This window comes from Onychostoma macrolepis, chromosome 22 (assembly GCF_012432095.1).
Source record: "Onychostoma macrolepis isolate SWU-2019 chromosome 22, ASM1243209v1, whole genome shotgun sequence".
Lineage (NCBI taxonomy): Eukaryota > Metazoa > Chordata > Actinopteri > Cypriniformes > Cyprinidae > Onychostoma > Onychostoma macrolepis.
In genome coordinates this window covers 1,455,813-1,476,384 of record NC_081176.1, presented here as the reverse complement: position 1 = coordinate 1,476,384, position 20,572 = coordinate 1,455,813, and the positions used below count along the sequence as shown (strand labels likewise).

The following is a 20,572-nucleotide window of genomic DNA, read 5'->3' as shown; positions in this document are numbered from 1 at the left end:
TGTGTAATTCAGTTTGTGTTTTCAGTTCTTGTACTCTGATATGCTCAAACACTGCAAACAGTGAGTTCTGTAGCGTCCCCTCGTGGTCAGATTTGGAAATACACCATGCATTTTACTTTTTAGAATTACACAAAGGTATAAAATTAAATTGTATATTAAAAAACTAAATTTTATTTAAATTCCTTGTTTTAATTATTTGCAAAAACAAGATTTAGTATGTTAAAAAATGGCTAGGAAAATGACTTCAGCTGCTATTTAAAAAAATAAAATAAAATAATAATAATAATGTAAACAAACAAATGATAAGAAGAAATATTTTTATGAAACATAAGTGCATTAAATAATTGCATTAGTTTTTTATACGTTCATTGAAATTTCAGCATTCAAAAAAATAGTCAGGAAAATGACTTGAATGCCAATTTTGATGAATTCATTAGTTTAATAAAGATAAAAATATATACAAAAATATAACAATACACATTTTTAAATTAAAAAAGTAATTAAAATAAAATTATATACAAATGATATGTATTAAATCAAAAATCAAAATTTTTTTTCCTCTGCTATCTTGTGACCGGTGACCTTTGACCCCTTTAGTCTCACATTTGCTGCTGGGGCATGTTGTTTTGTGTGGTGCTGGAGTCTGTGAGTGAGACGCTGACACACTGATCTGCTGTCATGCTGTGGTTCGCTGCTGCTCTGGGATCAGTGGTGTTGTGTGTGTCGAGCTGCTTCACGTCACCACAGATGATTCCAGATCAGGGTTCAGGCCTGACGAGCGTTAAGAAGATTATGATTGACTCTTGATCTCTGAATGGACTGCATTCAAACACAGAAGCTACGGTAAGAAGAGCTTCGCTCTATATTACAGTAAATGTATTGTTGCATTGGTATTATCTGATGTCAGGGTTGTATCAGCAGATGAATGAATCAGGCCTCGGTAGTTACACTGGAATACTGGGAGACAGTGACGACAGCGATGACGGTGCGAAATACACACGCTTACAGACATACCATTGATACCATAGTATCATAAAAGCATGTTTTTGGACACTAGCATAATGCTAAAACACTCATTTTAGCTGGTTTTGTTCGCACTAAACAGATCCAAACTCGAAGAACCTGCTGGCGGCTTCCTGGGAGAGTTTATCCATCATGGACCGCCTGGGATTAAAGAGGTAAAGACCCAATGAAACACACACAGTGTGCTAATGCTAACGCTAACAGTCTGTTTCTCACAGCAGCGTGGAGATGACGGAGGAGGAAGTGGAGGTGAGTCTGTCTGAATGTATGTTAGATGTAAAGCTTAATATCGCCAGACGTCTGTAACATCTGTAAAATACACGCAGAGCGCGTTTACCCAGATTGCAGTGGGGTTTCACTGCGACCAGTACACGCTGACCCAGCGGCTGCAGGCGGAGCGACACGACCGCAGCGTCGCAGAGGAGAACCTGCAGAGAGAGCTGAGACAGAGCAAAGAGATGCTGCAGGTACCTCAGATACACCTGAGACAGTAATGAGGGCTGGGGGAGCGTTGTGGGAGGGTTGTCAAGTGAATGCCATACCATTGTGGCATGGTTGTTGGAACGTTGTGAGAGCGTTGTGGGAGAGTTGTGAGAGTGTTGTGGAATGGTTGTTGGAACGTTGTGGGATGGTTGTGGGAGCATTGTGAGAGTGTTATGGAATGGTTATTGGAAAGTTGTAAGAGCATTGTGAGCGTTGTGGGATGGTTGTGGGAGAGTTGTGAGAGTGTTGTGGAATGGTTGTTGGAACGTTGTAAGAGCATTGTGGGATGGTTGTGGGAGAGTTGTGAGAGTGTTGTGAAATGGTTGTTGGAACGTTGTAAGAGCATTGGGGGATGGTTGTGGGAGAGTTGTGAGAGTGTTGTGAAATGGTTGTTGGAACGTTTTGAGAGCATTGTGAGCGTTGTGGGATGCTTGTGAGAGTGTTGTGGAACTGTTGTTGGAACGTTGTAAGAGCATTGTGGGATGGTTGTGAGAGTGTTGTGGAATGGTTGTTGGAACGTTGTGAGAGCGTTGTGGGAGCATTGTGAGAGTGTTGTGGAATAGTTATTGGAAATTTGTAAGAGCATTGTGAGCATTGTGGGATGGTTGTGGGAGAGTTGTGAGAGTGTTGTGGGACGGTTGTTGGAACGTTGTAAGAGCATTGTGGGATGGTTGTGGGAGAGTTGTGAGAGTGTTGTGAAATGGTTGTTGGAACGTTTTGAGTAGGGATGCAACGATTATAGATTTTGTTGGTACGATTATAGTCTGAGGAATAATCACGGTTACACGATTATTACGATTATTATGCATGTATTCATTTCACAACATAAAATCAGAAACACTCTTTAGATATTAAAGTGTTATTGATTGCTACCTTTTGAAACAGAAATAACACCGTAACCAATAATACAGCACAAAAAGTACATCTCTCCTATTGGAATTAAAAACGTGACCTCTGCTCTGTAAACATCCATGTCAGTATTTCCTTTTGAAAATAACGAATGGAAATAGATCACAAATGTATTTGGTGTTTTCATTTTGTATATTCTTTCTACATTTCGGTACAGAACTTGGAAAGAATAAATTGACTTATGAATAATACTATAACAGGGATGATAAATCTAAATATAAAATGATGATAAAATATAAGACTAATATTAACTTTATCCCACAGAGGGCACTGCTACTAATGAGGGAATAAACTAAACTATTATTGTAATCAACTGTGATCCATACTTATTCATTTTAATAACCTTTATTCATCTGATTTTACATATGGCCTGAGAAAATATCTATTATTTTGGTTTGTGAGATCGAGATCGAGATCGAGCTGCCCACACAAACATTTAGGAGGACACTATCGACTTCAGTCATTTCTCTGGTGGAAATAAAGGATCCTGGTAGCCCTTCGGGCAGGTACTCTTTAGATTTTGGTAGCCCGAAAATTAATTTAACTAGCCCAAATTAAAAAATTACTATTTTATTTTATTATTATTATTATTATTTTTTAATATAGAAAATCAGATAGGAGTTTAAATGTCAATCAAAAATATTTTCAAATATGAAGGAAGGAATTTTATTTCACTATTTACAGGGTATCTGCAGAATTTTTAAAAATATATTTAAGGCAATTTATGACCCATTTTAAGAGCTGCACAAGTAAAATGAACACAGAATGAGCGGGGTTGGACAATGTCTATGGTAACACAGTTTTGAGCCATAAAATTACATGATTTACAGTTCAGATACAGGTTTTCACAAAAACAAAAATCTTATACAACAGCGTTGTATTCATTCTCTGCCACGAGGTGGCGCTTTAGGAGCCTGAAATATTGCGGTTTCCTGGAAACGCTGTACACAAAGCAGCTCCGCTCATAAATGCTGCTTTATCAGGAATTATAGGTAAAATGAAATTAAAATGCCAATGACACGTTTCTGAGGACAGTCGGTTCCTTCAGATACATTCACATAAAGACATCCGCGCCATGTTTTGACTTGAAGCGTGCAGCGCTCATATTTATTCAATGACATCATTGCCTTTTGAAGTTTAATCCTGCCGTATCGCGACTCATGTCTTTCAGTCCCCAACTCTTAAAATTATAATTAGGACATTTCTTACACCATTTAACGTATTTAAAACTTTTTATGGCCTTAATTTTGATACAACTCACTTTCAGAGTTTTTAAGGACCCGCGGGAGGTCTGTATTTAAGGAGCCCGTCGGGCAGGCAGTGATACATTTTGGTAGCCCGACTGGAAAACACAATAGCCCCGGGACGTCGGACTAGCGATTTTGCGAGCCCTGGTTAATCTAGTAGCCTCCATGTCTCTGATAAGCACGGCATTTTAAGATGGTGCACCGCTAGTGTAACTTTGTTTCCGTTTTGCGCAAGTTTCAACAGTTCCATTCCGTGCAACAGAAACACTCGGTGTAGCAGAGCCTTTACGATTAATTAACCGTGACGTTTTAAAGCGTGGTTAATCGTAAAACCGGTTAATCGCTGCATCCCTAGTTTTGAGAGCATTGTGAGCGTTGTGGGATGGTTGTGGGAGAGTTGTGAGAGTGTTGTGGAACAGTTGTTGGAACGTTGTAAGAGCATTGTGGGATGGTTGTGAGAGTGTTGTGGAATGGTTGTTGGAACGTTGTGAGAGCGTTGTGGAATGGTAATTGGAAATTTGTAAGAGCATTGTGAGCATTGTGGGATGGTTGTGGGAGAGTTGTGGGAGAGTTGTGAGAGTGTTGTGGGACGGTTGTTGGAACGTTGTAAGAGCATTGTGGGATGGTTGTGGGAGAGTTGTGAGAGTGTTGTGAAATGGTTGTTGGAACGTTTTGAGAGCATTGTGAGCGTTGTGGGATGGTTGTGAGAGAGTTGTGAGAGTGTTGTGGAACGGTTGTTGGAACGTTGTAAGAGCATTGTGGGATGGTTGTGAGAGTGTTGTTGGAACTTTGTGAGAGCGTTGTGGGATGGTTGTTGGAAAGTTGTAAGAGCATTGTGAGCGTTGTGGGAGAGTTGTGAGAGTGTTGTGGAACGGTTGTTGGAACATTTTGAGAGCATTGTGAGTGTTGTGGGAGAGTTGTGAGAGTGCTGTGGAATGGTTGTTGGAATGTTGTGAGAGCATTGTGGCATGGTTGTGGGAGAGTTGTGAGAGTGTTGTGGAATGGTTGTTAGAACATTATGAGAGCATTGTGGGATGGTTGTGGGAGAGTTGTGAGAGTGTTGTGGAATGGTTGTTGGAACATTGTAAGAGCATTGTGAGCGTTGTGGGATGGTTGTGGGAGAGTTGTGAGAGTGTTGTGGAATGGTTGTTAGAACATTATGAGAGCATTGTGGGATGGTTGTGGGAGAGTTGTGAGAGTGTTGTGGAATGGTTGTTGAAACACTGTAAGAACATTGTGAGCATTGTGGGAGAGTTGTGAGAGTGTTGTGGAACGTTGTAAGAGCATTGTGGGATGGTTGTGAGAGTGTTGTGGAGTGGTTGTTAGAACATTATGAGAGCATTGTGGGATGGTTGTGGGAGAGTTGTAAGAGCATTGTGGGATGGTTGTGGGAGCATTGTGAGCGTTGTGGGATGGATGTGGGAGTGTTGTGAATGCATTTTGGGTACATTGTAAGAGTTTTGTGACAAGGTTGTTGGGGATTATGGGGCTGCACTGTGAGGGGATTGTGAAAGGTTTTTAAGCTTGTTATGAGAGGGTTCTGGACATAATGCAAGAGTGCAGTAAAGGGGTACATTATCAGAGGGTAGTGAGGGCATTGTGGGAGTATTGTGAAACAGTTGTGGTAGCATTGTGAGAAGGTTGTGACTGCATTGTGAGAGCATTGTGGGATGTTCTGAGGTCATTTTGGGTACATTGTGTAAAGGCTTTGAGAAGGTTGTGATTGGGGTGTTATTGGGGACATTATAGGAGCATTGTTAGAGGGTTGTAAAAATGTTTGTAAGGGAGTTGTAAGACAGTTATTAGAACTTTATGAAGAGATTGTTGGAGTGCTGTGGGAGCATTGTGAGAGTGTTGTGGGGACATTGTCAAAGGGTTATAAGAGGGGTTTGTGTCATCTTGCAGGTGTTGTATGAGCGCCTACATGAGGTGGACAGCAAAAAGATGGTGCAGCAGATGGAGAACAACCTGCAGATGCTGGAAAGCAACATGGACAACGTCCTCAAATCAGCAGAGATGCTCGGAGCTGCACACCAGGTACCTTACAAAATCAAACACCTCAAACCAGAGATGTCACATTGCACTGAGCCTTTGAATAATAACTGTGCATTGTTCATGTTTTGCATGCATCAGGAAGCGCGTGTCAGCAATGCAGTAGAGCTGATGTCAGTGCACGTGGAGCATCTCAAGAGACGTCACGCTATAGAGAGCGAGGAGATGCTGGAGGTCAGAAAGCTGCTGCACAGGAGGAAGGGCCGATTGCACAGTGACTCCACAGGTCAGTGCTACCCCTAGTGGCCTGGAGGACATCTGAAAATCACATCCCAGTATTTACATAAATCTGTACTCCTATATAATTAGATTTTTCCTCAAACAGATGACCGAGACCTGTTCAGATATTCATCACAACAGGTAACTGACCATGAATGAACTGTAACACTCATGTAAGTACCTCAATAACTCCTATTTAAAACTTAGTTGGCTAAAATATGAAGATTGTGAAACTTCATGTCACCCCAAACCCTTTTTTGCAGCCTAATGTCACTCTTTTCCATAGAATGACAGTTTAAAGCTTTTTTTTTTTTTTGGCTTGATAGATTTGAACTCTCATTACCATTAGTTTTGTATTATTCTGACCATCAATAATAGCTTGTGTTTTTTGTTGTAGCCGACACGTCGCAGGGTCAGCATCACCTTCCTCCCCACTCAGTCTGAGGTACGTGTTTATGGATCATATTCCAGCATTCATTTCCTCAGGTTTAGCAACTGAATGTTTTCATGAGTCTTTATGGGGTTTTATCTCTGCAGCTGAAGCATCTAGAGGCTTCGTTTCTGGAGAACTGCAAAGCTAGTTTGGATGCAAAGAAGCCGCAAGCAGACAGGAGGTAAAACCACACATCCTTAAATTTGAGAGTAGCTAAAACTTCACTCAGCCAGAAATATTGATCATTTCCTGCATGCATATTTCAGACAGGAAGTAGTTCCAGAAGATTCTCCCGCGAGCAGTCTAAACCAAGACGATGACGTGGACAGCAGTGTGTTTCAAAGGTAAAATGCAACCAATACTCTTGAGATGTGTTCGTACATTATATAAGTGCATGTGACCACACTTCGTATTCGCCAGTGCAACGCGAATCACGTCGCTGCGCCATCGCCGTCATTATTATCCTACAGGAAGTTCATTTGAGGGGGAGGAGTCAGAACAAGGGGAGGAGTCCAACCCTGAGCTGTATGTTTACATGTATTTAACATAATTTATGTGCATAAATAATACCATTGACATGCTGTGTGATGTTTGCAGATGTCTCGCACCACAACGGCGCCCCCTATTGTCCTGGAGGTCTCACTACAGATGGATCGTCCGAATGATTTTGCTTGTATTCGGTCTGATGATGCTGATGGCAGCTGTTTTATATGTAGTCGTGAGTGTTTTATGAATCCCTGATTGTGGTTATTTGATCTTGTAGGACTAGTTTAGCTAAAAATAAACATTCTGTCAAAACTGAATCATGAATGACTGGCCGTTTCTGTTTTGAGTGTGTTGAGTGTAATTGACTGGGTTTCCACCAGGTGGCAGTAGTGAGTTACTTACTCATTCACTCACTCATTACTGAGCACCGCAGATGAACTTAACTGGATTATAGTGTTAAATTCACTGTAACCTTCGTGAATGTGGCTGCACACGTCTGTCCTGAACACGATACAAGCAGATCAGCATTAAATTTTCTGATTTAATGCAGCTCAACGTGCTTGCTTTTCCTGAAACAGGTGCAAAGCCATGGCAACAGATTAATGACGCTAATTAACAGTAACTAAATACAGAGAAACAATGAGAAGCTTCAAAACCGAACTGTTCATGATTCAGCAGATGTTGCTCATTTCACGCTGCTTTTATTTGGATTGTTCTGGGAGTGAATGCACTCACAATGGACATCTCACTGGGAGATATTAATATTCAATTATGGAGCTTAATGCAGTTTATGAATGAAAAACATGTCCATATAATTGAATAATAGAGTCAAATGAATGTTATCTGGGTTAGATTAAACTTTCATCCTCATTCTGCTGAAATTATATCAACGCTTACAGACGTTCGCTAATGGTCCTTCACAGGCTTCTTGGAATAAATGACCGCTTCTGTTTCCTGTCCTGTGAATTTTAGGGCATCTTAAACCCGCCCACATCCTGCTGCGTAGCCAATCACAGCTCAGAATGAGAAATGAGATCAGGAAGTGCTCTTAATTTTCTGGTAAGGCCGTTTAAACCAGATTAAACCGACTCACAGGAGCTGAAATTGTGCTTAAACTAACATCTGCTGTTGATAAAGACACATACAGATTGTTATCTTAAAGATATATATTTATCAGTGACTTTAAAAACAACGTGCATGACAGAAAATAATGCTAATAAACTGAGTGAAATTATAAGAATAATTTGATAATGCTATATTATTTTTAATAGTTATATTACATTTATATTATATTATTATATAATACTATTTGTTCATGAAATAAATACTTCAAATATTTTTGAAAGCAAAGTATTGATCTTTAACATCTACTTTTGGTAAATACAGATGCAGAGATCATTATCTGTAAGATAATTATTTATTAGTGAACTTTTTTCGTTGTTGTTGATTTCATGGTTTTATGAAGTTTTTTTTAAGTCTTTTAAGACTTCATAATCAACTTTTTTGATTTTGAAAAACAATGCATCACAAAAAAAAAAAGTCAAATTATGTTTAAATATAAGTAGGCTATTGAATGAAGATAAATCATTCATTTTTGTATTTTTTATTTATTATTAATATTATTATACATCATTTTAGGTCGTTGTAATAACTGGTATAATAAAAAAAAAAAAGATAAACATTTATACGTATATCATTTATCCAGCAATAAGCAGGTTTTTGTGTTATGTAATTATCATTACTATAACCTCACGTTATATTGCTGCAGATGACTGAGCAGTCTGTAATGATGGTAGCTGTATTATGATGAGATAAAGTGTAAGACAGAAGATCTGATGATGTAACGCAGGCTAACAGACGGACCATGTGCCGAGACTCGCTGCCAACACACACGGCTCATGCAGCTTCATGTGCTTCACTGACGCTCTGTGTGTGTCCATATCTGCCACTTCACAACATATAGATCATCAAATCTAACAGATATTAGCACACTAACAAGAAGTGAGTGAATGTGAATGACTGCAGTGCGACAGACTGAACAAACACACACAGTGCTGCTGATAAACAGGATAAACTCCTGCATGATGCAGAACTATATTAGATTATGAGCGCTGAAATGATTCACACAGGTGAGTCACACGCACTTATGCTATAAACCACAAACATATAACATATTTTAATCTTATTTGAACAGTTTATGACCCTTCAGAAGCTTTTGAGTGTTGAAATTTTATCAGCAGGATAATTTATAAAGCAGTGCAAGAAATAGATGAATGCTTTCAGAGGCTAGCATTTATTTATTTTGATTATTTTAATTTGATTTTTATTTTTACATTTGGCATTATATATACACCAAACTGAATATATACATAGGCCTATACACACACACACACACACACATATATATATATATATACACACATTGCATTTAGCATATTTTACATTGCATATTACATTGCATACAATTATACATTGCATTTAGCATATTTTAGCATACATCTTTTATTGCATTTTTCATTGCATTTAAGCCTTAAAAAATGTTCAAGCTTCGAAAAGAACTCTTTATCTAACAAACAGTTGTGACTCAACAGCCTCATCTCCCTCATAAAACACAAATATTGCATTTAACTACATTTAACTAGCAAAAGGTGAATATTGGTGAATAGGTGAAGTTCCTCACGAAATAAATTAAGCAAAAATGAATCCGCGTTTGTTTTTCATCATTAAAGCACAAGTTAGCATATTTAATATCAGATATTACATCCAATTTTAAAGTGAGCCTCTTTGTACTGCGGAGTTTGCGAGGGAAGGCTGCTCTGATTGGCTGATGGCGGGTGACGTCCCGCGCCTCGGCCCCGCCCCCGCTCGCGCTCCAGAGCAGGTGGATGCTCGTCGGCTCCTCACTCGTCCCGTGCGCTTCAGGTAAGACACTTCACTGAGACTTTATTATGCTTGGTTTCATTTATTGTAGCAGTGTAAAACTGAGTATTTTTTTTCTAAACTCCATTTTTTAACTGTAAGTGTTGCCTGATGTCAATATTTTGACCTTAAATGTTAAACGTTAAAAATAAAGATCGATAGTTGTTCAGTCTTGAACAAAGGGTCAATTTTTGAAATTGAGATTTATACATCATCTGAATAAATGAGCTTCCATTGATGTTTGTTAGGATCGGACAATATTTGTCTGAGATACAACTATTTGAAAATCTGGAATCTGAGGGAGCAAAAAAATCTAAATATTGAGAAAATCACCTTTAAAGTTGTCCAAATGAAGTTCTTAGCAATGCATATTACTAATCAAAAATGAAGTTTTGATATATTTACGGTAGGAAGTTTACTAAATGCATTCATGGAACATGAACTTTACTTAATATCCTAATGATTTTTAGCATAAAAGAAAAATGTATAATTTTGACCCATACAATGTATTGTTGGCTATTGCTACAAATATGACAGCTTTTGTGCTCCGGGGTCACATATAAATGAAAAGTGCATGCATTAAAGTTTAGTACTATTCATAACTGTTTAAACTTGTATAATAATGCTTATTAATCTTATTAAGTAAAGTTATTGTGTAATTGGTAGCACTTTACAGTAAGGTCTCATTAGTTAATTAATTAGTTACACTATAAACAAGTTTATTGGAGTACATTACATTTTAAAAGAAAATACTGTTTCAGTTTTGCTACTTCAACATTTAATGTTAATTTAATTGCCTGCTGTTTCTTTGTAATTAATTGTTAAATAAATATAAGTGAAAAGTGTTTCTATATCATTTCTTTTCAGTGTAACATGAACTGACAACATGCAGCATACATATATATATATATATATATATATACACATTCAAACCAAAAATTAGACACCAGATATAATTTTTAGATATTTATTTATTTATTTTACTAGTGGGTGCAGGACCTTATATAATCATTTATCTAAAGTAAACTTTGACATATTACACCCCAAAATTCTTCATGCACTGGACTACCAGTAAATTTGATAAAAATTTGGGACCAAAAATTAGATTTGACACTTTGACCTGAGCATGTTTTGTTACATACCATAAAAATAAATAAAAAATCACAAAAAAATAAAAAATAATAATTGAATCAAGCCAAATAATGTGTTAAATAAATAGTCATAATATTTTTTACAGTGTAGTAAAACTATAATGTTTAGTTGTTTGACGAGTTGGTGGTCTGTGATTGCTCCACAGTTAATTAGTGTGAGAGATAATGCAATAACCCACATAGAGAGGTCAAAGGTCAGAGATTAAAACTCACGTTCATTAGTGCGACATTCACGTTTAGGTAACAGTAAAGTCACAGTTCTGGAGGACCGCGAGCATGGACAGACACACATGTGATGTTTATGTAAGAGTCGTTGTGAATTAACATGTGTTTGCTGCAGGAATCGGTTTGTGAAGCTTGAGCCGCGATGGGTCGGAAGGAGTTCGACTGCAGCTGGAAGAAAATCACCAACAACATCAAGGATGTCTTCGACTTCAAAGAAGTCCTGGGGTCGTAAGTGTGGAGCGTTCTTTCTTTCTTTCTGAGATGCTGCGGCTGTGTGCTGAGTCAGAAATCAGTGGCGCGCTCCTGAAGGTGTTTTTGCCAGCTTGAGCGCTATTACAGGATCAGCAGCTTTACCTCTCAGAGGAGACACATGCGTTCCACAGCAGCGCTAATCTCAGCCTGAGACACAGATTAACGGATTGAGGGCCAGGGGACATTTTTATCAATGAAGCCCTTCATCCTCTTTTTCTTAATGAGAGAAACCTGGAGGAACCGTTTAGCAACTGTACATAATATTATACGGCATTGTGAAGAGTTATGAAGCATTACAAGGCATTTCGAGTTTGTTATGACGCTGTTATCTCTTATGACAGTTTATGAAGGGTTATGAAGCGTTGTAAGGTGTTATGAAGCTTAATAAATTGTAATAAGGCAAGGGAACTGAAAGCTTACTTTATGAAGCGTTATGAGATGTTCAATAGGCATTATTATGACTTACGACACTTTATGAAGGTTTATGAAATTTAATGAAGCTTTATGGAGCTGTATGTGTTAAGGCATTAATGAACCGTTATATGAGGAACTGTACAGTTTTTTGAAGCATTATGAGGAGTTATGACGTATTATAAAGTGTTCCAAAATGCTATGAATTTTAGGTTAATATACAGTAAGCTCTTATGACACTTTATGAAGCATTATGAGGCGCCATAAGCTCTTAACAACACTTTAATAAAGGTTATGTACTGCACTATAAGCGGTTAGGACACTTTGTGTACTGTGCAGTAAAAAGGATTTTTATGAAGGGATATGTAAGTGTGAGTTGTTATGAGGCTTTATGGATCTCTAAGCGTTAGGAAGCTTTATGAACCTTTACAGACTATTTTAAAATGTTTTAAAATCTTATGACACATTATTAAGGTTATGAAGCTTTATGAGGCACTATAAGGTGTTAGGAAGCTTCATCAGACATACTGGACCACTATGAAGCATTATAAAGCGTTATGAAACTTTATGAAGCTTTCATAAGCTCTAATGAAGTTGTATGAAGTGTTATAAGACGTTTTGAAGTATTATGAGGTGCTGCTAAATAATCTGGAGTATTATGGCAGTGTAAGGTGTTACAAAGCTTTGCGAGGCATACTGAGGAATAGAGAAGAATTAAGAGGTATTACACAGCTTTATGAGATATTATTAGACATTACGAGTCTGAAATGTTTTGAGTTATCGGTAAGTTGATATAGTGGTTTGTTGACTGTGTCAGCACTAGCGCGTATTTTCTTTCTCATTTTGGCACCTGTCAATCTTCATCTGCGGGTGAATGAGACACGGACATCAGAGAACATCCTGACACGAGTCAATTAAAGGATTACTGAGGGGTGAATGTACATGGCTTTACCAAGGTACACTACAGGGACATATACGCCTCCAAAAGAGAACTAAATCTGACGAATCTTTGCTAATTGTGTTAAATTTATAGACTGCTTTCTGTAAATTATGGGTGAATTTTTCATAACTTCTAGAATGAGTGCCGTAATTGGATTCTGTACACATTAGTGTTGATTACAGCACGTTTGGAGAGTTGGCAAGGTCTGACTGACTCACATAATCACCCAATCATCAATTAAATGGTAACTAATGTGATAAACTTTGCTGTTGGAGTGTGCTTTCACACATAGATGGTTTGAGAAGGTGGTGAGAATATGTTGCTAGGCGGTTGCAGTGGTGTTCTGGATTAAAAGCATTGTGGGGTAATCAGTAATGAGGGGCGGCACTGGGTTTCTTATATAACGCACAGTAATCCTCTTCCTAGGACAGTTATTCGTGGGACAGGTGGACTCAGGATAGACCTGGTGGGTTCAAGTCTGCACTGTAACAGGCCGGACACACACAACACGGCCTTGTGCAGACGGATTAGTGCTGATCTCCATGCAATGAACTTAAAGCTCACTGAGAGTCCAGCATTTAGAGCTTCACATACTGCAGAACAGATTGTGTTGTTGTCTGTGTGGTTAAAATGTTCATCTCCTTTTAACTGTGTTTCTGCAGGGGCTCGTTTTCTGAGGTTTACCTGGTGCGAGAGAGAAAGACGGGGAACTTCTACGCCCTCAAGTGTGTGAAGAAGAAACAGCTGCACCATTCCAACCTCGAGAACGAGATCAAAGTGCTGAAGAGGTGCGAGAAAAAGCAAGACGCCAACAACACAGAGCCCTAAAACACACTCAGATCACAAATATAACCACAGATCATTATCACAGAAACTACAGACCATAAACAACACAGGCCATTAACATAAAAACTACAGACCATTAACATAAAGACCACAGACCAATATCCCCAAAACTACAGACCATAAACAAAACAGACCATTAACATAAAGACCACAGACCATTATCCCCAAAACTACAGACCATTAACATAAAGACCACAGACCATTATCCCTAAAACTACAGACCATAAACAAAACAGACCATTAACATAAAGACCACAGACCATTATCCCTAAAACTACAGACCATTAACATAAAGACCACAGACCATTATCCCTAAAACTACAGACCATAAACATAAAGACCACAGACCATTATCCCTAAAACTACAGACCATTAACATAAAGACCACAGACCATTATCCCTAAAACTACAGACCATTAACATAAAGACCACAGACCATTATCCCTAAAACTACAGACCATAAACATAAAGACCACAGACCATTATCCCTAAAACTACAGACCATTAACATAAAGACCACAGACCATTATCCCTAAAACTACAGACCATTAACATAAAGACCACAGACCATTATCCCTAAAACTACAGACCATTAACATAAAGACCACAGACCATTATCCCTAAAACTACAGACCATAAACATAAAGACCACAGACCATTATCCCTAAAACTACAGACCATTAACATAAAGACCACAGACCATTATCCCTAAAACTACAGACCATTAACATAAAGACCACAGACCATTATCCCTAAAACTACAGACCATAAACAACACAGACCACTAGCTAGAGCTGGGTTTTGACACAAATTTCACGATTCGATTCTGACTCACAAGCTTTCGGTTCGATTTCTGATTCGTTTAGATTCAATTCAGTAACGATTAGTGATTAGATATATATCAGGTACAGTACAAATTTTCGCAAGAAAAAAAAATCTCTCAACTAATGCTGTAAAATATACATAAGAGTCAGTTGGTACTACATTACTATAATATTGAAGGTTAAAAGTAACTGACTTGTATACAAGTTTTTATAATAATGAAGTTACAATTACATAATTATATTTCTACTCCAATTCGTTTTTTGAAATATAAACATTTAAATGGTGGCTGCCATAAAACATGACGGATTTATTCAGACATAAATTAAACATTGAAGAAGCTATGTGACATTGTTTGCAAGGTGTTTTACTTGAGACAGGATACAGATTTAGGTAAGTTGAATTCTTTCTTTTAACATACCTTCGCATGTTCATTCATGTTTATTTTGTGCTGTAACTTGTAATAAAGCGGAGGAGATGATTAGTTCACGCGTGCTTCGTGCTGCCGCTTCTCTTGAACTGAGGCGCTACAGCAATCTGTCACTCCACCTTAAATAGTGCCAAAACTGTATTTTTGTTTGAATACTGTACTAAAAGTATACTAAAAGTTCATATCAAAAGTAACAAAGCACAAAGCTTAATGCGATTTATTAGATGGGAGGCACGCTACAATGTTTCGTTCATTAACTGAAAACAGGCTGGACTAATCGATTCTTGGGATTTAAGAATCAATATTGTTTCGTAAAGATAAGAATCGATTAAAATAGAGAAATAAATATTTTTCACTCAGCCCTAATGATAGCCCTTAAACACTCCCTACAGACCATAAACACCACAGACCATAAAATCTACAGACCATTAGCGCAAACACCTTTGACTCCACAGTGTACACCACAGACCACAAACCCTAAAACTACTGACAAAACACTACAAACCAGCACCAAACACACATTCTGGATTCTTCTAAGTCTCTCCGTCTCTCTGTCTTTCAGGATAAAGCATGATAATGTGGTGGCACTGGAAGATTTCTACGAAACGAGAACACACTATTACCTGGTCATGGAGCTGTACGTCTTTGATAATGCCTGAAATATACACGCAAACACAATCCCACACATCTTTTTAGCATCGTTTTAATGTGTTTTTGTGTGAAGGGTGTCGGGTGGAGAGCTCTTCGACCGTATTCTGGATCGAGGTGTTTACACGGAGAAAGACGCCAGCCGTGTGATCAAACAGGTCCTGGAGGCCGTTTCCTACCTGCATCAGAACAGCATTGTCCACAGAGACCTGAAGGTGAGAGAAGACCATCTCCTAACGCTTGAGTTTTTAACGAATCGTCATTAACGCCCATGATTTTGTCCATCTGTAGCCTGAGAACCTGCTGTACTACAGTCCGGACGAGAACGCAAAGATCATGATCAGTGACTTCGGTCTGTCCAAGATGGCCGATCATGGCGTGATGTCCACAGCCTGTGGAACACCAGGATATGTTGGTACGAACGTTTTTATGCAATCAAACATCATATTTCATAGGGCTGGGAAAATAAATCAATGCATCGCGAATTGAGAAATGATTCAGCATCAATTCGGAGATTTTCCGAATGCGTCACGATTCTTTCTCGAGTCGAGAGCGCCATCTGCTGTTAAAATATAAGCTCAGAATCGTTTCCAGAGAGAATCGCGATCTCAGAATTTATCCAAGAATCGATTCTGCATCAATTTATCGCCGCAGCCCTAATATTTCAATTAAATTTCCGTTAGGTTGCTTATAATATTCATGATTGTGGTGTTTCTCCTCAGCTCCGGAGGTTCTGGGTCAGAAACCGTACAGTAAGGCTGTGGACTGCTGGTCTATCGGCGTCATAACCTACATATTGTGAGTCTGGGCTCATGTAGACTCTTCTGAGAGACATTCAGCTGTGTTTTTCCTTCAATCTCTTATGTGTTTGTTTAGATTGAGCGGCTACCCTCCGTTTTACGAGGAGAATGAAACGCGCCTGTTCTCCAAAATCATGAAGGCAGAATACGCCTTCCACTCACCGTACTGGGACGAGATCTCTGAGTCAGGTGCGTCACAGACACTTTACATACTCAGCAGCTTTAGAAACATGAAATGGCATTACTGCCACCTGGAGGCCATCAGCTGCATTACAGCATCAACTCCTGTAGAGATCATTCAGGCATAGGTCTTTTTTCCCCTGATAATAATTGATTAAACTCTCTTTTCTTTTGATTTCTGCAGCGAAGGACTTCATCAGGCACATGCTGGAGAAAAACCCTATCAAACGCTTCACCACCGAACAAGCGCTCAGTCATCCATGGTGAGAAACATGAGGAGAATCTCAGAATCTCGTGCTGTTTTGCATTCAGAGTCATGAATAAATATGAATAAAGAAATGTATTCGTGAATAAACATTGATTCATGAAAAAACAAGCCATGGTGAATAAACTAACTCTTGCTTAAACTTATGCATAAAACATGCATATTATATAATAATAATGTAAAATATAGTATAATAATATAAAATAGTAATATACTGATTTATGAATAAACATGATATGACAAATAAACGCCAATTCATGAAAAAACATAAGTATGATGAAAAATCATGCTTATTCATGAATAAACAAATAAACATGCTGATACATGAATAAATATATTGATTTATGAATAAACACGTTTTTCCATAAATCGGTGTTATATATTAAACATGCAGATTCATAAATAAGTATACAGATTTGTAAATAAAAATACATTTTAAAAACATGCACATTGGTTCATGCATAAACCCTGATTCATGTGATGAATTAACATACTTTTTCATAAACTGATGCATAAAAACATGCAGATCCATAAATAAACGTTCATTTTGAAATACGCATTTTGACTTATGAATAAGCACAAATTCATGAAAAAACAAATGTATGATGGAAAATCATACTTATTCATGAATAAACAAATAAACATGCTGATACATGAATAAATATATTGATTTATGAATAAACATGTTTTTCATAAATCAGTGCTTACTTATTAAACATGCAGAACCATAAGTATAAAGATTTGTTAATAAAAATACAATTTAAAAATAAGCACATTGGTTCATGCATAAACACTGATTCATGAAAAAACATGGTGTGATGAATTAACATACATTTTCATAAACTGATGCATAAAAACATGCAGATTCGTAAATAAATGTTAATTTTGAAATAAGCATGTTGATTCATGAATAAACAAATACACAAATGATGAAAAATACTTATTTAAGAACTGATTTACTTAGAAATATTAATTTTGAAAAGCATTCATGATTAAACACTGATTCATTGGAAAAATGTACGTATGATGAATAATCATGTTTACAAATAAACTGAAACTTCGAAATGAACTTGCAGATTGATAAATAAGTCTTGTGATTTCTGAATAATCCCGCTGTTTGATGAATAAATGTTCTGTTTGTTCAGGATCATTGGAGACACGGCACACAATGACAACATCATTCATTCGGTCTGTGAGCAGATGCAGAAGAACTTTGTCAAATCCAAATGGAAGGTGAGCGAGAGAGCAGATCATATATTATGAGTGATTTCGGATGTCCGATTCGCCTTTATTTAAGCAGCTTGACAGTGTTAAATAGGTTTAATAATTGACGGTGCGTGTGTTTCAGCGGGTCATTAACGCGACGGTGGTGGTCAGTCACATGCGGCGGCTGCAGCTGGCCCACGCTGACCCTCCGGCCCCAGCCCCGCTCATCCAGGTGCTGGACGTCTCGTCTCCCGGCCTGCCCCCCAACGAGCTGGACACCAATGGGAACCCCTCGTGCAGTCACATGACCCTGTCGCCTCAAGCTGATGTCAGCAGGGGGCGGGGCCCACTCAAGGCCTGCAACAGCGAGCCGATGCACGCGCTGGTCATCTGTGAGACGGGGCAACACGTGTATCGCTCCGAGTCCGACCTGCCCTGCGCCGCCAACAGGTGCAAACCAAATGAAATCAGTATATTTGTAATTGAGACCTTCCAACATTTTGAGGCATTTCAATGAACCAGTAGCAATTGCAATTATTTCATGTTCAAAATGTTTTAGTCAATTTTATTTCAAATAGTTTGTAAATTTAAACTTCAGATGTGAAAACGGTGTTTGAGTTGATCAGTTCGATTCAGTCAGCTGTCCATTTTAGTTACTCTGATTAATCGATTCATCCCTGATGCCAAAGAATCATTTCATACATTTGATTCAGTGATTGATTTAATTGATTCAACGAATCCAACGCATTGATTTAGTGAACAGATCCTATGGATTCGGTGAATCGATTAAATCGAGCCAACGAATCTGCTCTCTTGATTCATTGAATCGACTCACTTGATCCACTATTCGACTCACTTGACTCAGTGAGTCGATTCATAACTCTGATTCAATTATTAGTTTGCATCATCACTCAAAAATGTTCACTGAAGTTTCCTTTTGGCTATATTTAGTTTTTACTGTAGATGGTTTAATGCAACAAAAAAATGTTTCAACTATATTGCAATTTATTGCTTATAATTGCTTATAATATTTCATATATAGATTTATGTTATATAAATATTAATTTACATGTGCTTCTATAAGTAATATTTTACTGGTAAATTACTATTAAATATTTGGTTGAAGTGAAAAGTTCATTTCATTGATTTTTGTTCTGTGTGTGTTTCAGATCGGACAGTGTGACATGTTGCACAGATGGGCGGGGCCAGTCCCTGCAGACCGGGGTTTGCTCTCTGATGTAATGGTCTGATTGACAGCTGTCAGTCAAATGAAGTGAGTAGGGCTCGGGTCGCCGCTTTGAGCGTCTCATGACAGTAAAGGTGTGTGACGTCTCGTCTTCTGTGTCTCTGTCAGATCCTGCGCTCGTAGGATGATCAAGTGTGTTTTTCACGGACGTTTCGGGGTCCGTCACAAGCCGAGTGCCAATCGCACACACATCTGCATCTCAAATCTTCATCTCTCACTAGCGAAAGTGTCATTTCGAGGAGATCGAGAATGTCATTTCTCTCAGGAATTCAGGATGAGGCAGATTTATTGTATTATTATCCATATATTCATGAACGATAGTCGTGTTTGGGCCAATGGCGGTGCATCATGGGAAGAGCGGATCATATGTGCCACTGTTTTACTTTGAAGGGCTGCAGGTTTGAGTGTTTTTAAGCTAAGTTAAGCTAAGTACTGTGTTTAAATCTTATTTTCTTATTTTAAACTCGCTGTTGTATTCTCTATATTTATGTTTTATATATGAATATAAGATGATTGTATCTGTTATTTAGGGGCTTATTACACGCCCTGCTGTAATCCATAAACACGCTGCTGTATGTCTGTATTAAACAACATAAATTAAAATGATTTACACACCAACATAATATCCAGGAGAATTCATTTGTGTTTTAATGTCAATGTTTGGAATTGCATGCTAGTATACTACTCATACTATATCATCTCCAGTATGCATATTTTTTGTGTGTGCACAAAATACCTACTATATTTCTCTAAAAGTGCAGTACTCAGGTGATATTTACACAAACCTAGATTAAAATATGAAATGTAATAAATATCTAAAATATATACAGTTTTATTTAAATTTTAGGTGAAGTTTAATCATTTTCCTGTGTGCTTTTATTTTCTATTTAGCTTTAATTTATTGTAGTGTTATTTATACACTTTTAGTGAACAGATATTACTGATTCAGTTAATTGATTCAATAGAGTCAGCGAATCAGTTCAACAAACCGGTTCACTTAATTCAGTGAATCGACTCACTCCATTCACTATTTGATTCAACAAGTTGTTTCACGACTGATTCAGCGATTTGATTCATGACTCATTCAGTGAGTCAATTCACAACTGATTCAGTGATTCATTTGCATCGCCACTGAATCTCCATGTAGCATGTTTTTAAATGATTTAATGAAAAAAAAAAGCTAATTAATATTGCTGTTTCAAACTATATTGCAATCTATTGCTTTTAGTAACTAGAAAATATTTGTATTTTATAGATTTATCTAAATATGCATTTAAAATGCTTTAGAAACTAAAATTATACTGTTTTTTTTTTTTTTTTACTTAATACATTAAACTTTTTTAATGCAATGGCTAAAAATCATTTCGTTGTAAAAATGA

The 20,572-nt window shown here is 37.7% G+C and overlaps 2 protein-coding genes across 6 annotated transcripts; both read left to right on the top strand.

Annotated features, from left to right (window-relative positions):
* Positions 1-612: 612 nt before the first annotated feature.
* si:ch73-352p18.4 (inositol 1,4,5-triphosphate receptor associated 2) lies at positions 613-7,163 on the top strand. Of its 5 annotated transcripts, XM_058761932.1 has the most exons (13): positions 613-843; positions 922-985; positions 1,106-1,178; positions 1,242-1,272; positions 1,350-1,490; positions 5,568-5,699; positions 5,796-5,940; positions 6,040-6,074; positions 6,331-6,378; positions 6,471-6,547; positions 6,633-6,710; positions 6,787-6,891; positions 6,964-7,163. In XM_058761932.1, exons 2-13 carry the CDS (start codon positions 922-924, stop codon positions 7,097-7,099), a joined length of 1,065 nt encoding a protein of 354 aa, XP_058617915.1. In that variant the 5' UTR covers positions 613-843; the 3' UTR covers positions 7,100-7,163. The 5 variants fall into 5 exon arrangements, with proteins under 5 accessions (XP_058617915.1, XP_058617914.1, XP_058617913.1 ...); XM_058761931.1 differs by having other exon boundaries at positions 613-985; positions 1,245-1,272; XM_058761930.1 differs by having other exon boundaries at positions 613-985.
* Positions 7,164-8,840: 1,677 nt separating this feature from the next.
* Positions 8,841-19,816, top strand: camk1ga (calcium/calmodulin-dependent protein kinase IGa). Its single transcript, XM_058761925.1, has 14 exons — positions 8,841-8,981; positions 9,628-9,774; positions 11,263-11,375; positions 13,413-13,538; positions 15,411-15,485; positions 15,573-15,711; positions 15,788-15,911; positions 16,219-16,294; positions 16,373-16,485; positions 16,661-16,739; positions 17,887-17,974; positions 18,090-18,397; positions 19,117-19,220; positions 19,302-19,816. Exons 3-13 carry the CDS (start codon positions 11,290-11,292, stop codon positions 19,187-19,189), a joined length of 1,287 nt encoding a protein of 428 aa, XP_058617908.1. The 5' UTR covers positions 8,841-8,981; positions 9,628-9,774; positions 11,263-11,289; the 3' UTR covers positions 19,190-19,220; positions 19,302-19,816.
* The last annotated feature ends 756 nt before the right edge of the window (positions 19,817-20,572 follow it).